Source organism: Opisthocomus hoazin, chromosome 1 (assembly GCF_030867145.1).
Source record: "Opisthocomus hoazin isolate bOpiHoa1 chromosome 1, bOpiHoa1.hap1, whole genome shotgun sequence".
NCBI classification, from domain to species: Eukaryota; Metazoa; Chordata; class Aves; order Opisthocomiformes; family Opisthocomidae; genus Opisthocomus; species Opisthocomus hoazin.
This window is the reverse complement of record NC_134414.1, coordinates 103486104-103506119: the sequence shown is the minus strand read 5'-3', so window position 1 is coordinate 103506119 and position 20016 is coordinate 103486104. Positions and strand designations below refer to the sequence as shown.

The window sequence follows — 20016 nt, the reverse complement described above, 5'->3', positions numbered from 1 at the left end:
TTTTAGCATGTCTTGTGTTCACCAGAGATTTAAGATAATACCCCTGCTCCTGCAGAAGAAAGGAGCAAGGGTGTCGACATGCATCCTATTCTGCTTGTGGTATTGGTTCTTAAAATCATTGCAGCTAAGCCCAACAGGGATCATCCTCAGATTTCAAAGACGATGCTGGCTGCATGGCTGCAGAGGGGTCCAGTGGGGGAATACTCAAGATAGTGGCAGTACACTGGTTCCAAAAGTGGAACAGTGTAACTATGCCTGTGTGACATGGTAGTAACGGAGCTCTGTGGTATTGGGATGCGACTAATGTCTCTGCAAAGCATTGCATTACACCATGTGGACCTGCCAGCTGCACCCCACTTCCTTCCTTTGCAGGTAAAGATGGGTCCTGGATGTGTCTTGTCAGATTTAGCAAGGGATGCTATTGTCTGTCACAGCTCCTTGCCACAGCTAGCTACATTGAAATTGATTCAGTTAACTGCTGGGAGCTAAGTGAGACGTGGTTTAAGTGTTTTCTTGTTCGCTAGCGGAAAGTCAAGGGCAGCAATTAGCATGCTAAAATAAACAAGTGAAAATGGGAGAACGAAAAGGAATTGGGGAGGATCTGAAAAATCTGTTTGCTGTTGTCTCCTGGGTCAGCAACTAGACCTTGGAAAGCCAGGGAGCATATAAAATAAGTAATGCCGGAGCTTAAGGAAGTAAATGAAACCAGACCAAACAAACTAGGTTAGGCAGGGGCTAGATTTTAGGTGAACCCTAATGAGAGGAGTATCGGCTTTCTGGTACTTGCTGGTGTCAGCAAGATTTCTGGTGCTTAGTTTTTAATAAGATCTTGAAATATACATCTGTCTTGCTGTCTGGAGAATTCCCCCCTGTGAGGTGGGGGAAAAATGCTTCTGGCAGCAAAGGATAGAAGTACTTTCTTAGCTAGTTTGCCAAAATCAAAGGAAGCTAGTGTTGCTGGTAGGGAGAAGATTTTATATTCCTTACTTTCCCCCTCCCCGCCACGGCACACTTTGTGAATCTGAGAGAATTTACAGGCAACTGGTCATAAGTACTTCTTGCCTTTTGATTGTGTTTAGGTTTATCAATGCTAGAAGGCGAATTCTTCAGCCAATGCTGGACTCCAGTTGTTCTGAAACTCCAAAAACAAAGAAGAAAACAGCTCAGAACCGACCGGTTCAGAGGTTCTGGCCTGACTCCATTGCCTCAGGAGTTGCTCAGCAGCAATCTAATGAGCTCACAATGTCAGATGGTAAGGAAAACTGGCTAAACTGCAGATAATAAAGTTAATTTCTCTGTAATAGGGAAATGAGGGCTTTGATACCTTTGAGGGGAGGAGAACTTCTTGGTATTTCAGTATAAATATGTTTTTAATCTGGAAAAACACAACAGAAATGTGTCAATTTTTCCCCTCTTTAAAAGTTTTCTGGTTTGGGGTGTATTTTATTGGAATTTATGTTGACAGACTGTTGCTTTTGTTTCAAAAGTTATGAAACAACAGAACAAATGTTAGATGTGCAGCTAACTTCTCTCAGTATGTGTATGCACATACTAGCATTCTGTTTGATTAGCAGTATTGGACTGCAATTTCAGTTTCATGACTTCTCATCCTGTTCATGTTCTTTTCGCTACTGCTAGAGGGACTGAGCATCTGCAATTCTGTATATGCCTCACGTGTTTCAGCTTGAACATTGAGAAGCAGAGAAATGTAATAGAGCCTCTAAAGACTTGACTGAAGTAATTTCCTTAGGATCAGATCAAACAAATAGACTCAATTTTAAGACAGATAACTGCTTTAATCTCAGGACCATCCTTTCTGTCCTGCTGCGTGCTGCTTTATTCCTTTCCACTTTGTAGCAATATTTCCCTCAGCCTCTGCTGGATCTGACAACAGCTTTATCCATTTAAGTCACCTTGAATCTCTGTGAAAATTCCCATTTTTCTGCAAGGAATTAAGCTAGAATACTTTGCAGAAGTGGTCTTGTAATGACTTGATGGGAGAATCTGTAATGCTGTAGTGGGTGTCCATAACACATTTAAACTTAAGATTCCTAACCAACTTATTTCTGGCATTTCCTGATATTTAAGTGTTTGACAACCTGTATAGCTTTTAATTCAATTTAGTTCCCTACCTTTTCTTCCTGTTGATTAGAAACAAACTCTGTTGTTATAAATATGTATTACTGGAGCATCTTTCTTGGTTTCTGATTTTAAGTACTACGATTGTGCTTCTCTAGGTGCTGTTGTAACAATTACAGCTCCAGTCAACATGAATGTAGACAGTCTCCAGTCTTTGTCATCTGATGGTGCTACTTTGGCCGTTCAGCAAGTTATGATGGCAGGGCAAAGTGAGGATGAGTCGGTAGACAGCGGTGAAGATGATGGAGGAGATCTCTCAACAACAAATATCAGTGGGCTGGTCTTGGATAACAGCGATTCTCTGCAGTAGAAAGCAAGAGAGTGTGATGAAATATTTAGGAAAAAGAATGGACAGACTGACTGACTGTTTTTATAGTTTGCACAGCAAACATTTTACACAAGTTTTATTTCTAATATGTTTTATATGTAGATATAGAAGGGTGCACTTTTTTGTATTTCATAGTAAGCTTAAAGAGTGTTTTTGCAGGTGCAGCAACTTCTTTCAAATGTGTTTTTTCATTTCTTTTCGTTATTTCAGAAAATTATATCTAGTAATATAAAGAACCACATAAGCACCCCTTTGTTCTGTGAATTGGAAGTGCTGCAATTTCTAAAGAATTCTGCAGTTTCAATTAGTACTGTTATTTAACACAGCTCTTGATGGGCAGGTGATGTAAATTTAAAGCATGTGACACTAGTGTGTGGAACTTGATCATGAAGTTAGATGCATATATTTGAAAGATGCTTCTGCACCTTAAAAACTGCTAGTCTGAGGTGGACAGCAACACACATAAAAAGAAAATGGTGATGTGTGGTTCAGTAGCGAATGTATGGCAATTTAAATAAGTTTAGTTTCTCTCATAGTCCGTGAGCCTGTTTATCATTTGCTATAAAAACTCCTATTTTTACCTTGCCGAGGTTATTGGATAAAAAATATTTTTATAAATTCATTAGGAATTGGGATGACGACTGTATTAAGCAGGAGGTTTAAAAAAAAAAAAAAGAATTTCCAGAGGGGAAAAATAAATGTTTAGTATTCCTATTTGGAAGGTCTGAAAACTGACCAAATTTAATAAACAAGCCTACGCTAGCATTCTGTGATTCTCAGCTATCCCACAGTGATACACTATATTTGATAATAACATAAGAAGGGCCCACTGTTTGATGGGATTTTGATATTGTCAAACATTGATTTATATTATGTGTATACTAATACTCAAATTACACTAACTCTGTATCTAGACTTGTATCAGAAGATATTTGCTAAGTGAGTATTCAGGTAAGTGAACTCAAATACCCACAACTTTTCCAGTTATTAGAAAAATTTAACAGTTTATAGTTTGTACAACTGAATCTGAAAAATGAAAGGTTGCCTACTATACAGTCATGAATTCTGCTATCACTCTGCTATTTTATTGCATTTGAAATATTTTCCCCTAATACAAAAAGAAATACAACGTATGGATTTATATAAAATTTCTTCAAATCTGAAGGTCACTACCAGAATATATAGCCGGCTTTATTAGAGTAGAAAATCCTTGTGTGTCATTTAAAAACTGAGAGCTAGTGAAGAAAACACTTTTTTTTGTGGTAACGGTTCATTTCTTTTTTTTCTCAGAGTTTGGAGTCAATGTCTGTCTATCCATGAACTCTTCCTTTGGAACTTTGTATTTCCCGTTGTTAAGTACAAATAACAGACTCCAAGAGTCTCATGCTATGGTCAATGTGCTTTTTTCCCCTTGTCCACTTGTCACAAGGTTGGGTGAGATCAAAGCCAGGACTTCTCTGCTTTAGACCAAATCTAGTTGCATTTCTAATGTGACAGGGAAAAAGGCGTTAGCTTTTAGAATCTTTAGACATTGTATTTAAACAAAGCTTTTTGACAGATGCAATTATTTAATTGAATACTTAATTCCTCATTCACAAAACACTCAGGCATGTGCTTAGGTCCCATTGATTTCAGTAGGATTAATGCATGTACTTTTTGACATGCTTAAATGGATGGAAGCTGCTCTTTAAAGGTTGTCTTCCATGGCAAGTGTAAGTTGATCTGAAGAAAAACTTCAGAAAGAAAGGTCAGTAGCATTGGCATACGTACCTGGAGAATAATACTAGTTTTCAGTGACTGGGAGCTGTTTTGAAAAATTGGCGTTGGGTTTTACTCAACACAGGTGATTTTTCTGCTATGGCTTTCACTTATTACTGGCTGAGGATCTTGCTTCTTAGTTCAACTATGTGGTAATGATGTACTCCAGCTGGAGTGCTAATTTCTAAAGAATGTGTTTTCTTTTAACTTCTCTGCTTTGCTACTAATGTACCGTGTTTGTTAAAAAACATGGTAAATTGATACTGAAAGATTTAATTAGGAAGGCTTTGACATGGCATAACTATCTCAAAGGCTGTTGTCAAATCCAGTTTGACCCCAAAACATTTTAAAAAGACAGCTATCATGTACGAATCATGCTCCTTTGGAAATATTCAACTTACTGCTCCTGCAAAGGATACCTGAAATGACTAGAACCGAGAGATAGGTTCTGTATTTTCCTTTTTAGTTGCTTTTAACTCTGTAAGTGCTTCATCACCCCCACAGTTTCCATTATATGATAGGTTATATTTGTTGGTTTGTTTGGGGTTTTTATTCAGCTACCCTCGTTGGTATTTAATAGCGCGTTAATCCTTGTACTTCTAACAGATGAATAGTCTTCTAGCAGATGAATAATCTACTCAGTGTGTACAGGCCTATGGACAAATATGTGCTTTTCCAAATCAACCTATGCTGGAGGAACAGGCGATTTCTCACTCTCTCCTTTCCCTTCCTGACCAGTTGTTGCTACCTCAGATCTACCAGCAGAGCTTTTCCAGCCTGCTGCGAGGCGGTCTAGGAAGCAGCTCAGCCGGCTGATCTGTTGTGGTAGCAAGTAGCCAGCAGTGAAGGGAAGGGTAAACCAGAACGGGCAAAACTTCCGTGGTTTGGAGAGAATGTGGTAATGGGCATTTGCAAAACTATGGGAACTGAGATCTTAAAAAGAGAGAGGGTATTAAAACAGTATGTATACAGCTGGCTGAGAGACGGTTCACGAATACGTAGTTTATGTGCCATTTGTAACTCAGCTGGAAATGGCTAGGCGTCAGGGTTTGCAAACTTCTGAAAGCTTATTTTTCAGAAAGAAACCATTACCCGGTTATCCTTTTTATTCCTCCACCTTACGTGCAGCAGAAGTTTTATTCTTCTGAAACATTTGCGACCTTGCTTTCAGCGAACTTGTCAATACCTGGAAAGTGAAGTTGACAGAATTTACTGTGAAAGGGGGAATATGGAATAGTTTTACTGTCAGATTTGAAACATAGAAATATAGGTATGTGAATTCCTAAAACTGAAAAGAATTTACCAGTGTAATCAAAGGTATTGCTTAACATGTGGAACTCAAACTTTTCTTTTAATTCAGTGAGAATTCTATAATGGGTATGAACTGCACAGAGGTGCTTGTTCTTTTCACGATTTAAAAAAAAAAAATACAGTGTCCTTCATTTTTTTTGCTGTGTAAGGAAGATTGCTGGTTTAAGCAAAGCATCACTATGCAGGGAAGGTACATGTTTACATTAGTTAAAAAGTCTTTATAAGGGACCTAACTTTAAACCCATGAATAATTCCCCCCTCACCCCCAATTAAAGTCGTATTCATATGCAATAGAACTAATTTGTTTTTAAAACCAATGTAATTCTTCTGCAGTTATGATTTTTGAAGCTTTTAAAATTTTTTCAACGTAATCTAGAACGTTAACCCAAAACAGGGTTCTCAGTGCAATTTTTTCAAGATTTCTGTAACAGGCAAGGCAGTTTCCTGTTGTTCTTTAGAAGCATTGCATTTTAGTAAATCAATTCCATATTGATCAGGATATATTGTTAAATGACTGTTCCAAAGAAATAATCATGTTGAAAAAGATTTAGAAAAGACAGGCATGGCGCTGGCTCTGCAGAGAGTTTCTTAGATCCGGACATTGGGTCGGAGTCCTGCTGACCTCAGGGAAGATCCAAAAGGCTGCGTGTCGTGCTGCATTTATCTACAGGAGAATTGGTTCCTTGTTCTGGTCCCTGATCACTGCTAGGAACTTTCTGGGGAGCCCTCCACCTTCATCTTGCCTGCATACGTAGGTTTTCTTCCCGTGGAAACCATGATATGGACAAAGGGCTGAGAAGGGCAGGAATTCGTGTTGGCCTGGTGTGCACCACATGCCATTTTGATGTTCAGAATATGGCTGGAAGGCAGACCTACACTGAGGGATTAGAGTTCCCAGTTCCTGTGCTTTCAAATTAGCTTCAGGTTTATGGATAGTCTCGTGGAGTAGGGCCACAAAGATGTAATGCATGAATAATATCTGTCTTTTCTCTAATCACATGGAAAAAGAATTAGAAGGCAGTTCAGCTTCCTGACTTTATGAACTTGACAGCCCAAAGGATGAAACAAAGTCTTTGCAAGGGATGATAGTTTCATAAAACCGTTAGACTTGTAGCACTTAAACAAAAATCCAAAATATCCTGGTATTTTGAAAAATTGGAACACATGCATTAAAATGTAATTAAAGTTGATTGAAGATTTATTTTCTGAAGCTGGGTTGTCTTGGGAGAAAAAAACGAATAAGCATTTGTCTATGCAAGACATAAATGTCAATAATGTGTGAATTACCCATTTTTAGGTGCTGTATTGTTGTTGTCTTTCTGATTTCTGTTACTTTGATTAATCTTTTAAACCTTTCAGCCTTATATTCAGCTTAGTTTTTAGAGTTGAATAGGCAAAATGTAGTTTTGATACCTTGTTGGAAACGTAACTAACCTTCATTCCCTCATGAAAATCTTGCATGTTAAACAATGAAGTGAAATGTTTTGGTTTCCTAATAATATATTCAACCTCTCACCACCTCCTAAAAAGAGAGCATATCCATGAAAACGCAGGTTTAATTGTGGTGTGATCAAATCGTCAGCCTTGGTGCTGAACACGCTTTGCTCTTTGCTGTTCAGCGTAGCAGAACAGTAAAGCAGGCTGGTTTTGCCAAACTCAGACTCGGTATGGATTCCTCCCCACCCCCGCCCTTGGCTGGCTGAACTCCTGCAGACAGGTTTTGGGATAAGTCCTAGAGTAACTTGATCATCCAGTGTAAAGTGTAGTGAAATTGGCACTAATGTGCTTTTAAGTAATTGCCCCAATCATGTTATTTGTTCATTCTTGTCACCTGGAAATAGAAAATCTGTTCCTTTTCTGTGACTTAGTTTTTTAAGACCTGCTGAGTGATCACAGCTGTTCTTGCCAGAGAAAAGCAAGGTGTGAGAAAGCAGTGAAACGCCTTACTGACCTTGTAGCCTGCTGTAAAGATACTGACTTCGTGTTAATAGAATCCGGTGTTTTCCGGTTGTGACAGAAGTGGCCCGTAAATCTTTCCATGGGTTAGCAACATTTGGTGTGTACAATCGACAATCTTTAAAATGTGAACCCTGTAACTTTTTTTTTTTTTTTTTGCCTTGGTTGTTAAGGGATTTTTGAAGCAACTGATCTGTCAAGGTATAAAATCAAAAATCGGAACGTGCTTCATGAATGATTTATTGTTACACTACTGTTCTCTGTGAACTGGAAAAGCACATTTTTTAAAGCAAAGCATTTGCATTACTGTAACATGTTTAACAGTATTGTTTGGCTGAAAGACAAAGAAGTTTTCAAGAAATCTTGAGCACAGTTTCAAACTAGTTAACCAGTTCTTGGCCAGGGACAATCCTCGGCCTTTCTATTTGTTTGAGTTTTCTTGTTTATGCACAGGAAGAAAAATGTTTACTAGTTCTTACCAGCACGGGGATTTTTTATTATGCTTTTGTAATGCAGGAGCAGCTTCGAGGAAAGAATTAACAGGTAAATAGTCCATAATGTGTGTGACTTTGGGGTTGTTTTTTGTTGATGTTTCAAAATTGTTAATTAAAATGGCATGGACATCAAACTTTCAGGAATGGTTCCAAGCATACATGGTAGCGACTTACGTGAAAAGACTTCCTCCTGTGCAAGTCCCATGCGTTAATTTGTTTAGCCAGATAGATTGTCATGCATTTCTAAAATTACCATGTTCTGCTGAATCAGAAATCTTTAGGAAACGAGCAGCCTTCTGATTACAAGAGACCGGTTCATCTCTAGCAAGAATCTCAAACCTGTTTCATCCAGTATCTATGAGCCTTACTCAGCAAAGCCGAAGGCAGCCGTGGGTGCTCTGAAGGTAAGACGTACCTCTGCCTAGCACCGAAGCGTTATTTATTCCTGCTCTTGCTTCCCCAGCGTCTGGCACGGTGATGTCCAAGTGTGATCCACAGAGAGTGCAGCTCTTTTTACAGATTTTTTTACTTACTCTGGAATATGTCCCCAAGGATTTTTTACCATATTATGTTTTTAAAGGGTTTATCTGTGATTAACTGAGCAGTATATGTTCTAGACTCAGGATTGCGTGATCGTTTCTTTGTCTGATCTTAGAGGAGTGCTAGAGAGCAGCGCGAGTAACTTCTGTGATATCACTGGAAAGAGTTTTAACTCCACTGCTGCCAGGGAACAATTTTTTCCTTAATCTGACAAGCATAAAAAAAGAAAACAACCAACCAAACAAGCAAACAAAAGTACAACCTGTAAAGCAGATTATTGGACTGAAATTATGTCCAGAATAGCATATTCCTAGTCTGCTGGTTTCAGATTCCCCGAAAGATGAATCCCCTTCTTCAAGAAGGCGTTATGGGAATTAGAAGCGTAGTTGTAAGCAACTGACCGGCCTGTTTGCTTTTGCGGAGCACCTGTTTGCAAAACAATAATCCTTTAGTATCCAGCTTTGGGCTGTTCCTGAATACCCTTCTTTGCAGAAAACCAGAGCAATGTCCTCAATGCTAAAACAAGGGAAAATAAAGTCCATGCGCAGTGTAAAATGATTCTGCAAAAAGCAACGGATAAGGCTGGGACACGTACTAGGTACTGCATTATTTATTCAAAATCCATATTTAAATTGCTGCAAGTTCAGAGTGTGCAAGGCATGCAGGATTAAGCCTGTGGTGTATTTAAAAAACGAAATGGCAAACCACCATGTAGCTCCCCTACTAAAATCTGAAAGCAGCTTGACCTTCGTAGCTCGGGTTTGGTTTGTCTTCTTCGTTCAACCAAGATGGGATCTAGAGCTTTGAAGTAGTTGGAGAAGATCTCCCATGGATATTTATCTTCTCTGTTGGCCTTTGGACTCTTGTGTCACTGCCAGCACAAGTCAGAAGACAAGGCCCTTGGACCTATGCCTGACTGTTACTCCTTGCACACTTTTTGTTAAGTTGATCGCTGAATCCTAAATATAAACTGATGCATATACTAAATGTGAATGTGGTAATAAAATTTAATTTAGAGACATTTCTGTTAAGATCCAAGCATTCTTAAGCTTAGGTTTTTAATAGTAGTGAAATAGATGCAGGTCATACTTAAGAAGCTAGTGATTGACTTCCATGCCATTTTTGCTGTGTCGTTCCATTCCCCATTCACAGTCTGCTGTGAGATGCAGACTGCAGAGACTCTCCTTAATGTCTCAGCATTCATCAAATTATGTTTGCTACGCATTTCAGCAGAGCTCAGTTTATAACCTCGTTTGGTTGTAAGGTTTAGACTGCTGACTTGGAGCAGAGGCTGGCACACAGAGGAGACAGGGGGACTTCTGTGTGATTGCATAAGCAAAATCAATTACTACACAGGTACTGATTTTTCTAAGATACTTAGGAGTATCTGTGGTTCTATGGGTGAGATCCAAATTAAGACCAGGAAGGGGGGAGAGAATATTTCTGTTACTGGTGTCTCACTGTTCTTGGAATATTGGAACCAGAGGGTGATTTTTTTTTTTTTTTTTTTTTTTTTTTTGAAAGGACTATTTTGCACAGCTGATTCTGATTAACCTGCTTCACTCAGTACTATAGCTGCACTGAGACCTGAAAGCTCTTGAAAATTTTAAGAAGCATCATCAAATGAAACTCAGAATTGCAGAAGTCAAGAGATTTTGAGGAACTGGGTTGGCATTTGTTGGATAATAACACCTGCGCTGCCTTTTCAGCTTTTTAGGTGCTGGGGGAGACAATACTCCTGACTCGCTTGTAAACACAGTGACGCTTTAAGCAGCTACAGGAATAGAAATTTCCCTTTATGATCCTCTATTCTGCTTTCAAATAACTTTTTTCTGTAGTCCTGTTCTTCCCCTCCCTCCCCCCCTCCTTTCTTTGCAAGCTGGCAACGATTAATCCTTGATTAGATACCCCAGACTTTTTCTGTGTCTCTTGAGCTTTTGAACTGTGGCTAGCTTGATTAATGACTCTGCAAATCACTCCAAGATTCAAAGCCAGCTTTGCTGGAAAAAGCCCAACAACTTTACAGAACCGAGTTGTGGATGCAGCTATCAATGCCGTATTGGAATGATAACTAAAAATAAGCTGTCCTTAGCACAGATGCACAATATTAAATCTAACTCACTTTAGGCCTAAAACAATTTGTATGTTATTTTCCTAAATGAATGTGTGTCATTTTTGTCACGTACATGCTTTTTTTATGACGTTTGTGTTTGCTCCAGTAAAAGGTCTTAGGCACAGAAATGCTATTTTAATACTCTGCGTCCCAGAATATGCACATCTTATGGAAACGTGCAAAACCCCTCCCTATTAAATCATGCAAATCCTTAAAGAAATTACACTTAATCAATGATCAAAAAAATCCATTTCTGTTTTAAATTTCAGAAGCAAAATATATACTGCATCATGTGTGCATATATTGAGTTTGCCCTGAAACTTCTGGCCAGTAAATCCTCCTTCTTTGGCAGCCCCTTGCTTGCTGTTCTGTAGTTTTGACTGAGATAACCCCGGTGTCAGCTACTCTGCTTTTCCCAGAGGCCATCTGGTTTGAATGCCAAATGTGCATTTTTGGTCCTCCCTGCCCACCCACACAGAAGAAGGAAAAGCGGTTTTATTTGTAGTGCAGAGAACATCCAACAATTGGGACTTCTCTTAATACCTTGCAATATTGTTTGCCATTTCTTCTAAAAAATCTCCATGGTTTTTCACTGTGATACTGAACAAGAGTGATAGGGGAAGAAGTCATATTTAAAAAGTCTGCTTCAGCTCAATGCGCTGGTGTAGGTCGACTTGACAATATTTTTCTTTTCATGTTGACCCAATTGCATTTGTGTGTGCGAGTTTTTATCTCATCCTTGTGCCATTTGCTGGTCAGTCCGTTGCATCGCTGCCACGCCAGCGGGCATGTCAGGGCAACTGTATACTCTTGAAATTTCCTAAAAGGAATGCATTCAAAAGATAGTGTCAAATGTTACCTCTCTTCCTGCCCCCGAATTTTAAAGAAAAAGATTTCTGGGGGGATGTAGTCGGTCCATTATCAACACCGAGTGGGTACGGTTTAGTTAAATTAGGGGATCCTCTAGGAAACCTCTGCCACGTTGTTCTCCTCCGGATCAGAAATCATGGGTGCAGAACCTGCCCCAGTGTCAGGGTTTCTGGTAATTCAGGAGCAGAACACCTAGACAGTGACAGGCGGCCATCCCCCTGAAGCCGGGCTTTATGGACACGGGCTAGGGGAGGGGGGCAGCAGGGATGCTAAAGCTGCTGGGTGAACCACCCCGAAGGAGTTCGCTTCTGGCAAGGTGTCAGGAGAGGTGGAAGCACTCAGGCAAATGCTTTTGGCACTGGGTGCAGTTGTGCCGAAAGAATGCCTCCTGATGGGATTTTGCTCGGGAATATTTTACCCTGATGTTTTACTGCCTCGTGAGGCAGAAGCTGAGAGGGCAGGTTAAGAGGGCAAACACAGTTCTATTTAAATCAGGGATTCAATCGGTAATACAATGAAGAAAGGCCCTGCCAGTGCCACAAATAACGACGCGGCAGTAGTGATCCTGTACAAAGCTACTGGGCACCGAAGAACACAAACAACCCCACCCACTGACTTGACTGCACCACGTGTAAAATCAGGTCTTTTTAGGATTTGCAAATTTCAGCTTTTGACTCAGTTATCGAGGCTAGTTTAGGGATGCAGAGGAGTTTGCCTGCTGCTGAAGAAACGTGTGCGGCTCCTTACCTGCAAACACGTGCCTAGCTGTGGTGCAAAATTACAGTGACCGTGGAATGGGTAGCCACAAAACTACACCCATCTCCGGGCCACGGGGAAAATCTGAGCTGGAAAAAGATAAATAATAATACCAGCAACACTGTTTCCACAATGTAGACAAGCACAGGGGTGGTTAATGGTGGAGAATCCAGGACAACACCCATTCAAATAACGCATGCTGAACACCAAGATGTTAAGTGAATAAATTCTGACAACTGAATGGTGCGCTGTCTTTGGAGAGGTTTCTTGTTTTCTCCCTGTGCTGGTGCAGCAGTTCGTGGAAAAAATAGCATGATGTGGCTCCCTGTTTCAGCGTGGTGAAATGGAGCCGGAGATCCTGCGAGCCGTCCGGGCAGAGGCTGGAGACGCAAGCTCTCCTCGGAGCAGAGATGGTGGCAGAACAAAGAAACTGTCCGCCACCTCCAACGGGCGGCTGGCAAAGGCGCCGGCGGGGACTTGTCACACGGGGTGTTTGAAGAGTGACCCCTCGTTGTTCCCATGCTGACCCTGCATAAAGAGCATTCACACAAAACCGGTATTATTCAGGGGTTGCCGTCCATCGGCCATTCTCTCCCGTTCAGAGGTTATCAGTCACACGAGGCGGGGCGGGGGAGCTGTGCGATAAGATGCGCAACAGATAAGATGCGCGACAAAGAATAAACAGCCTGGGCTGACCACCACTCTCGCCAGGCGACGAGGAGTCTGCCTGAACCACTCGTGACTCCCTCTGAACAACCACCGCGCTTGCAAAACTGATCACCGCGCTCGCAAACTGGTTTGGTTGAATGCTGGGCTGACACGACCGAGCGGTAGCCCCACGGGCTGGAGCAGTCGCACCTTGCAAGCGCCTGCAGGATGTGAATCCATTCGGCTGTTTGTAAATACCCGCGCAGCATGTAATTAAAACCTGTAATGGGGGGAATTTCTTGTGCTGCTGGCTTCAACAGCAGCACGGAACGTCCGGTGTCTGGTCTAGGCGGTGACAGTGAGCTTTGACTTTATTAAAAACCAAGATTTTTCAACCAAGCGGGGAAGAGCAGCGGGGCAGGGACACTGGGTGAACCCCTCTTCCCCATAGCAGAAGCACGTCCGCCGGGCCCACGGGGCTGGCGCTGGGCAGCCCTGGCAGCTGGTGGGACAGGGGCACCCTCACCGCTCAGGGGGGGCCGCTCCTGCCCCCTCCCCACACTGCGGCTGCGCTGGAGCCCGGAGTGGAAACGGTGGGCGTTCGCTGCCGGGCGCCCCATGTTCGTCTGCACCCAGAGTTGCCATCTGCCTTTTCTAATAACTCCTGCCTCAGTGAACCAGGGGAAAGCAAGGGGTGGTGTTTCCCAACCTCGTTGGTTGTTGCAAGTGGCGAGTTTCTCAATTCCGAGCTGCAAAGCCAGCGCTGCAGAAATCGCTGACTGCCCGGAGGTGACTCAACTTGGTGCCTCCTGTGGTTTTCCGTGTCGAGCGGGAGCGTGTGGTGGCGGCTTCTGCGAGGCCATGCCACGTCTCGGCTTGCAGTGAGTGCTGTTCCCTTACCCGGACCAGCCTGTGAGTTCGCTGTGGTTTTCTGCAAATCACAGAGGCAGGAGGTGAAACTGCTGAGCACGTCAGCTCTGCGGGGTGGGTGATGACAGCAAGGGTTGTCCCACCGGCGGGGAAGGGACAGGGAGCTTGCCAGGTGCTGGTTGGGTGCCTGGCGGGGACTTCTTCACCATTAAAAGGTGTCCTTCTCCTCTCCCACTCCTTTGCTTCCCATCCCTGCAGCAGCCAGTGCCAGACGAGGGCAAGGAGGTATCCCAGCTGCCTGGGCTTCCACGAAGCATGTCCCCGTATGTCCCCAGTACGACCCCTTGATGTGCTCTCAAACTACCCGGTGCGATGCCTTGGACCAGTGCAGCCCACTTCGTCCCGGAGAGCCCTCCAGCCTCGGGAGAAGCCCGTGCTGAGGGTCCCAGCCTGCTCCCCCCCTGCAGCTACCAGCTGAGGACCATCAGTGGGGTGGCCATACCCAGGGGGACGGCGCGGTCGCTCAGATGCCCGCATTCCCCAGGCTCAGCTTCGAGGCGCAGCTGTTTTCCAGACGTGCTGAGCTCTCACGTCTCCAGCCAGGCTCACCAGAGCCCTGGGCAGAGTCAGCCTCTGACAGCCCCGGTTGATGGGGACCCTTGTTTAGTCTTGAAAAGAAAATTCACCTGCCTCATCCCATCTTTCTCTAACCCTTCACCTGCATCTCATCTGCTCGCAGTTTTTTCACAGTTGAACGGCGTCCAACAAAGCAGTAGAGAGGAACGTGAAAAGAAGCCGGGGGCATATTTGTGGGTATACGCTGGGGCCAAGGTAGCTGGAGAGATGCTTGCCTGGCCCCAGGCTTGCCTGGCCCAGGTAATACCAATTAATCCATAAGGAAAGTGTATGTGTGCTTATCAGTAAAGTTTTCAAACGTTCATTTGTAAAACTGATTTTATTCAATGCCTGGAAGGAACACAATTTACACTTGTTAGCATCTCAGCCTGATGAAGCTGGGTTTTTTATTACAGCCTCCCTGTACATGCATACATGCGTGTGTATACGTCAAAGCGCTCAGAAGATGCCGTTCTGCCGCACCCTGTGTCTCCAGCAGTGGTAAGGGCAGAGCAAGAGCCAGGTGGACACAGTCACTGACACGAGGGCTGGGGTATTCCTGCTGAACCCGGACACGGTAACGGATTCATCGAGGTGGCTGTGGAGGGTCAACCCTTGGCTGCCAGCATCCTTATGTGAGTCTTCAAGGTTTTGCCCTGGCGGATGGAGGCACGAGAGGGATTTGCCTGCCCCTAGGAACACAGCCGTGTGCTAACCCACCTACTCCTCCCACCTGAAAAAAAAAGCCTGGAGAGGAGGATGTCAGCCAATCTTCTGATTTTGGTCCCACCACTTTGAACTTGATGGAGTTACAGGAAGCAAAAACCTGGCTCCTGGGAGGAAGCTTATCCAGAGAGTTGTACAGACACAAGCACGTACAAAAGCCCCATCATCTTACAAATAATAAATAAACAACTGCATTGTCTCGGTTACACTCTACCAGCAATCTAACCTCTCACAGCCCACCGCCACGAAACAAACTTTACAACAGAGGAAGCTCACCCGCTACAGACGCTTTGCCCCAGCGTACAAACGACACACAAGGAACGCGGCACCTCCCCAGCGCTCCGCGGCACGGCCATATTCATCGCCGAGTCCCCTAGGACAGTTCGAAGCATTCAACGCTTTTCAGCGAGGATCCCCCCGCGGGTGCAGAAAGCCTTCTGCTGCCGGAGGAGAACCCCCCCCTGCCCTCCTGCCCTCGGCCGGCGGAGAGGAGGGCTTCACGCCGTGCTCTGGCCGCCACTGCACCGCAGCCGTCCCCCCTGGGGTGGGCAGGTGCAAATCTGGGCTCCCCGGGTGGTGACAGTGCCGGCGGGCACCGCCATCTCGTCCTCGTCGTCGTAGCAGACGCAGCGCGGGCAGCCGTCGGCCACAGGGCTGCCCACGGCCTGGCAGGTGGCCGGCAGGCGGGGGCACAGCGGGGCGCAGGCGATGTCCCCGCCGGGGCCGCAGGTGCACAGCTTGCGGGCGAAGTCGATGTAGAAGGAGCGTCCGGCAGGGACGCGGCCGCTGGCGAAGCCTTGCATCTCGCAGTCGCTCTCCAGGTAGGGAGGGCAGGCGCAGGGCGGGGGGCAAGGCGGGCAGCAGCCCCCGGCAGCGGTCGGCTCCTCTGCGTCCCTCTCGGGGCACGGGGCGCAGGCACTGGGGTCACATGTGGGTTTCGGGGCTGCGCCGCAGAGCAGGAGGCAGGCGAGCGACAGGCGAAGGGCGCTGATGAGAGCCATGATTCTGAGGAGAGAAAGGAGGGGAGAGGGGCGCAGGCGTCACGCTGGGCACAGGCACACCCAACCCCCGGGGTCTGGACCCCCCAACCGCCCCTGAGGTTTAAAGCGAGTGGGACGCAGCCACCTCTCCCTGACATGCCTGTTCGCGGTAGTTTTGGTGGTCTGCAGCTTGCTTGGGGCCGGGGTGGTTTGCTCTAAAACAGAAAGTCTCGAGCCCGAGAGCTCATCCTGGCTCGGCTGAGGTGTCCTCCACCCACCAGGTGTTCAGGCGGCTGCGGCGCGGGCACCGGCTTAGCAAAGTCCACAGTGCAGCACACGCTGAGCTCTGGGACGGTTGCCCTGGCCAGCAAATGCTACTTGTTCACCCCTACATTGATGCTAATAATTTGCCTTTCAGTGACTAAAGTGTTCCTGGGAGGCATTCAGGCATGGACGTGAGCTCAAAGCAGCGCTGTCTGCTTTGATAGCTGGTCCCGCAGCCACTCCTGCGACCGGGACGCTGCTTCTCCGTGGGCCGGGTGCGGGTGTCAGCCCCCAGCCCCTCCTGCTGTGCCGCTTGCCACCCAGCAGCTCGCTGCCTGCCTCTCCCAGCCACCCCACTCCCTCGCGGGAAGCCAAGGGCGTCACCTCGTCCTGCTTGCAGCTTGTGAAGCCTGCGCTTTGTGAGGAAGGCATTTCAGACACCAGACACTCCCGTGTGACACTGCTCTCTGCCTTCGTCAGCTTCTCGGCCAGTCTGCGAGTCGCTCACGGGCATGAAATCCCCCACCCGTGCCTGCTCCCTCCTCCTCCGCTCGCACCTCCTGGGATGCTCAGCACCGCCTGGCAGCTCCCTGTTTTAAGGCTGAGGACCCCTTTTTTGGACCGCCAGCTTTTCAAGACACTCCATTCCTTAAAGTGCAGCCTCTCAGATCCCTTCTCCCTGCCTGAGTGACCTGACGTTCTGCTGCGTTACCTGCGCTTGCTTCCTCCCACACTGGGCCCTTCCAGTTGCCCCCATGCCAGCTTTGATAACAATTACATCATCACCATCACGCCGTGTGTTTGATAGCCCCAACGTCCCACTTTTGCAGACGTACAACTACTTGCAATTATGTCTTTAAAAAAAAATTTAAAAAATTTCCAAATAGCCTAAGTATATGGGAAAAACTTGAAAGTGTGAACTCCGTCCTGGCTGCTCCCAGCTTCAGCCGCCCGGTTCCTCTGGGCTTCTCACACCGACAGAGCCGGGCACTGCCGTCAGACACCACCAAGTCAAAGCTTTCGCCCACCCGAACCTCTGTCCAGCCACGGCGGTCCCATCCGCCACCGAAACCTCTGACCCCACCTAGCAGTGAGATCGGGCTCCTTCGACAGAGCCGATTTCCAGCAAAGCCCCAGCCTGGAGCGTGTTGGTCAGCAGCCGGAGCGGGAACAGCCTCCCGCTCTCGACGGGCCGCTTTCCCTAGCTCGGTGCTCATCCTCCCCCTTAGCTCCGGAGCAAGGCGAGGTGCCGTGCGGCGCTGGTTACCTGCCGGGTGGCCGTGACGGGCGCTGGGACGCGGTGCGGGACCCTGAGCAGCGTCTCCGGTCTTCGCCCCGCAGCCCGCCCGGGCCCCCTATTTATGTGCTGCTGGTGGTGGCTCCATGGCCAAGCCCTGGTGGGGGGAGACGGGGGAGGCGGGGAAGCCTCCGCCACGCAGAAGGTGGCTGAGCAGGGCGGGCGAGATGCTTATCTCGCAGGCGGTGTTGGCTCAGGCCGTCTGGCCGCAGACTAATCCGATATCTCCCCGCCGTCTGCAGGCCTGTGCTCTCCCCCCACGCCCAGCTTTGCAGATTTCAACCAGGGTTTCTGAGGCATCAGCATCCCCCTGCGCTTTGCAGGCTGCCGGGCGCACAGACACCGGTGTCTGTAGGGAAAGCGAAATGATTTAAAAGCTCTAGCGAAGCAGCACAGATGGAGGGCAGCCAGCTCCAGAGCTGCAATGCTTCCCCTCAGGAGCCAGAGGTGGGCATGAACCTTCTCGGGGCGCACGTTTTATCCCTGCCTCCATGCAGCGTCCCTGGGCAGGGCAGCCCTCCAACGCCACACGCGTGACACGCACCATTTGAAGCACCCGAAGCCCTGCGTGGCTGTTCTTCTCTGGGAAAAGCTGCAGGGAGCCAAGGCCGCGTGCCCCAGCGGTGGAGGCTGGCATGGGTTTCACGTGCAGGCGTAGCCTGTGTGCCCTGACCAGCATGGGCAGCCCCAGTTCCCCCAGGGCCATTTGCTCGCTGGTGTGAAAAAGTCTTCACCTGATGTACTAATGAGCTCGCTGAAAATGTGCCTCCCAGCCTTGCAGAGCAATCGGGTGGACAGCAAGGACGTCTTGCAGCAGGTAGGACTGTGAAGAGCAGCAAGGGTTTGGGGAGCATCCCCCCCTATGCACCCACAAGCGCACCCCTCGGAGCAGGAGGCGTTGGGAGAAGAGAGTGGGCTGGTGCTGCAGGACCAGGGTCCACCTCAGGGCAGCAAGGATGGGGTGCCTGGCCCTCACCCTCCTCCTGCTGCCCTCGCACCGCTCCTTAAGCCTGAAAATCCCCATTCCGCTGGTGGATGTGTGGGACCCCCGTGCCCCGCAGAGCTCGAGAGTGCTGAGCAGTGCTGAACACCGTTTGGTGGGTAAGGAAAATGCTGAGAGGGTCTTGGGGCGAGGGAAGGGAAATGAACTTGAAAGACCAGTTATCTGGAACGGGTCATCACTGCCAGAGGGCAGCCCCGGGGACGCACGGAGAAGGGACGCGGACGGCGGGTGCAATGCTCGACTCTTGGTTCTGCTGCTGCCACTGATGCTGCGTATGGGCACGTCTGTACAGGTCCCACGGGGATTTCTGCTGGCAAGGTGAACTAAACCATCTCCCCTGCTTGCTGAGGCCTTTTCCACCCCAGAGATGCAGCAGCCAGTCCCCTCACCACCCCGCACACACAAGCCAGCACCCCAGGGTGCCAGTGGGGCAGCCCCGTGCAGCCCCCAGGGGCTGGGGGCCCGGGGTTCGTCTCGGTGAGTCCGGCTCCAGCCCGGGTGGAGCGATCCCGAAACGTCCAGAGCTTGTGCACAGCTTTATTGGTTCCCACTCATAGTTAACATACAGAAGCCGTCGTAAATACTCGTGGTTGCTACTCAGCGGTGACCTCACCTCCGCTGAAGTGCAGCTGTCTGTCCCGTAGCCTGCCCGCAGCTGCTGCTGCTGGGAGCGCTGGGGCTCAGACCGAGCCGCGGGGGTCGTGCGGACCGAGAGGAGCTGCAGGGCGGCAGAAGTCTGGGCGGTCGTTACGTGCTGTTTGCCTGTCGCCTGGCTGGTTTTTTTCTCAGAGCTGCCACGTTTCGCACGCCCAGGTGAGCACGCAGTCCCACGCGCTGCATGCTCGGCGCACCGGGCAGCAGCCTGCTCTGCAAGCAAACGTTCAGTTCAAACACATCAAATATTGTGCTCGTTTCTGTTCTAACTCACAGTGATGGAACCCCTTTTGCATACACGTATGCTATTTCTGAGGGGGCAGCCCCTTAGAGTGACCTCTGCCCCCCAGCCTTGGTGCTGCTAGACCAAGAGGGACCTAATAAATGTTTATAAATATCTCAAGGGTGGGTGTCAGGAGGATGGGGCCAGACTCTTTCCAATGGTGTCCAGCGACAGGACAAGAGGCAACAGACACAAACTGAAGCAGAGGAAGTTCCGTCTGAACATGAGGAAGAACTTCTTCCCTCTGAGGGTGACGGAGCCCTGGAACAGGCTGCCCAGGGAGGTTGTGGAGTCTCCTTCTCTGGAGATATTCAAGACCCACCTGGACGTGGTGCTGTGCAGCCTGCTGTAGGTGACCCTGCTTCGGCAGGAGGGTTGGACTAGATGACCCACAGAGGTCCCTTCCAACCC

At 47.4% G+C, this 20016-nt stretch overlaps 1 protein-coding gene across 7 annotated transcripts in view; it reads left to right on the top strand.

Annotated features, from left to right (window-relative positions):
- The window catches only part of PKNOX1 (PBX/knotted 1 homeobox 1), a 52317-nt gene extending 39856 nt beyond the window's left edge, over positions 1–12461 (top strand). For all 7 annotated transcript variants that reach the window (XM_075431331.1, XM_075431338.1, XM_075431363.1 and 4 more), the window contains 2 exons: positions 1080–1252; positions 2238–12461. In XM_075431331.1, coding sequence (XP_075287446.1) covers positions 1080–1252; positions 2238–2449 — 385 coding nt within the window. In that variant the 3' untranslated portion in view covers positions 2450–12461. The remainder of the gene's footprint in view (positions 1–1079; positions 1253–2237) is intronic.
- Positions 12462–20016: the final 7555 nt, after the last annotated feature.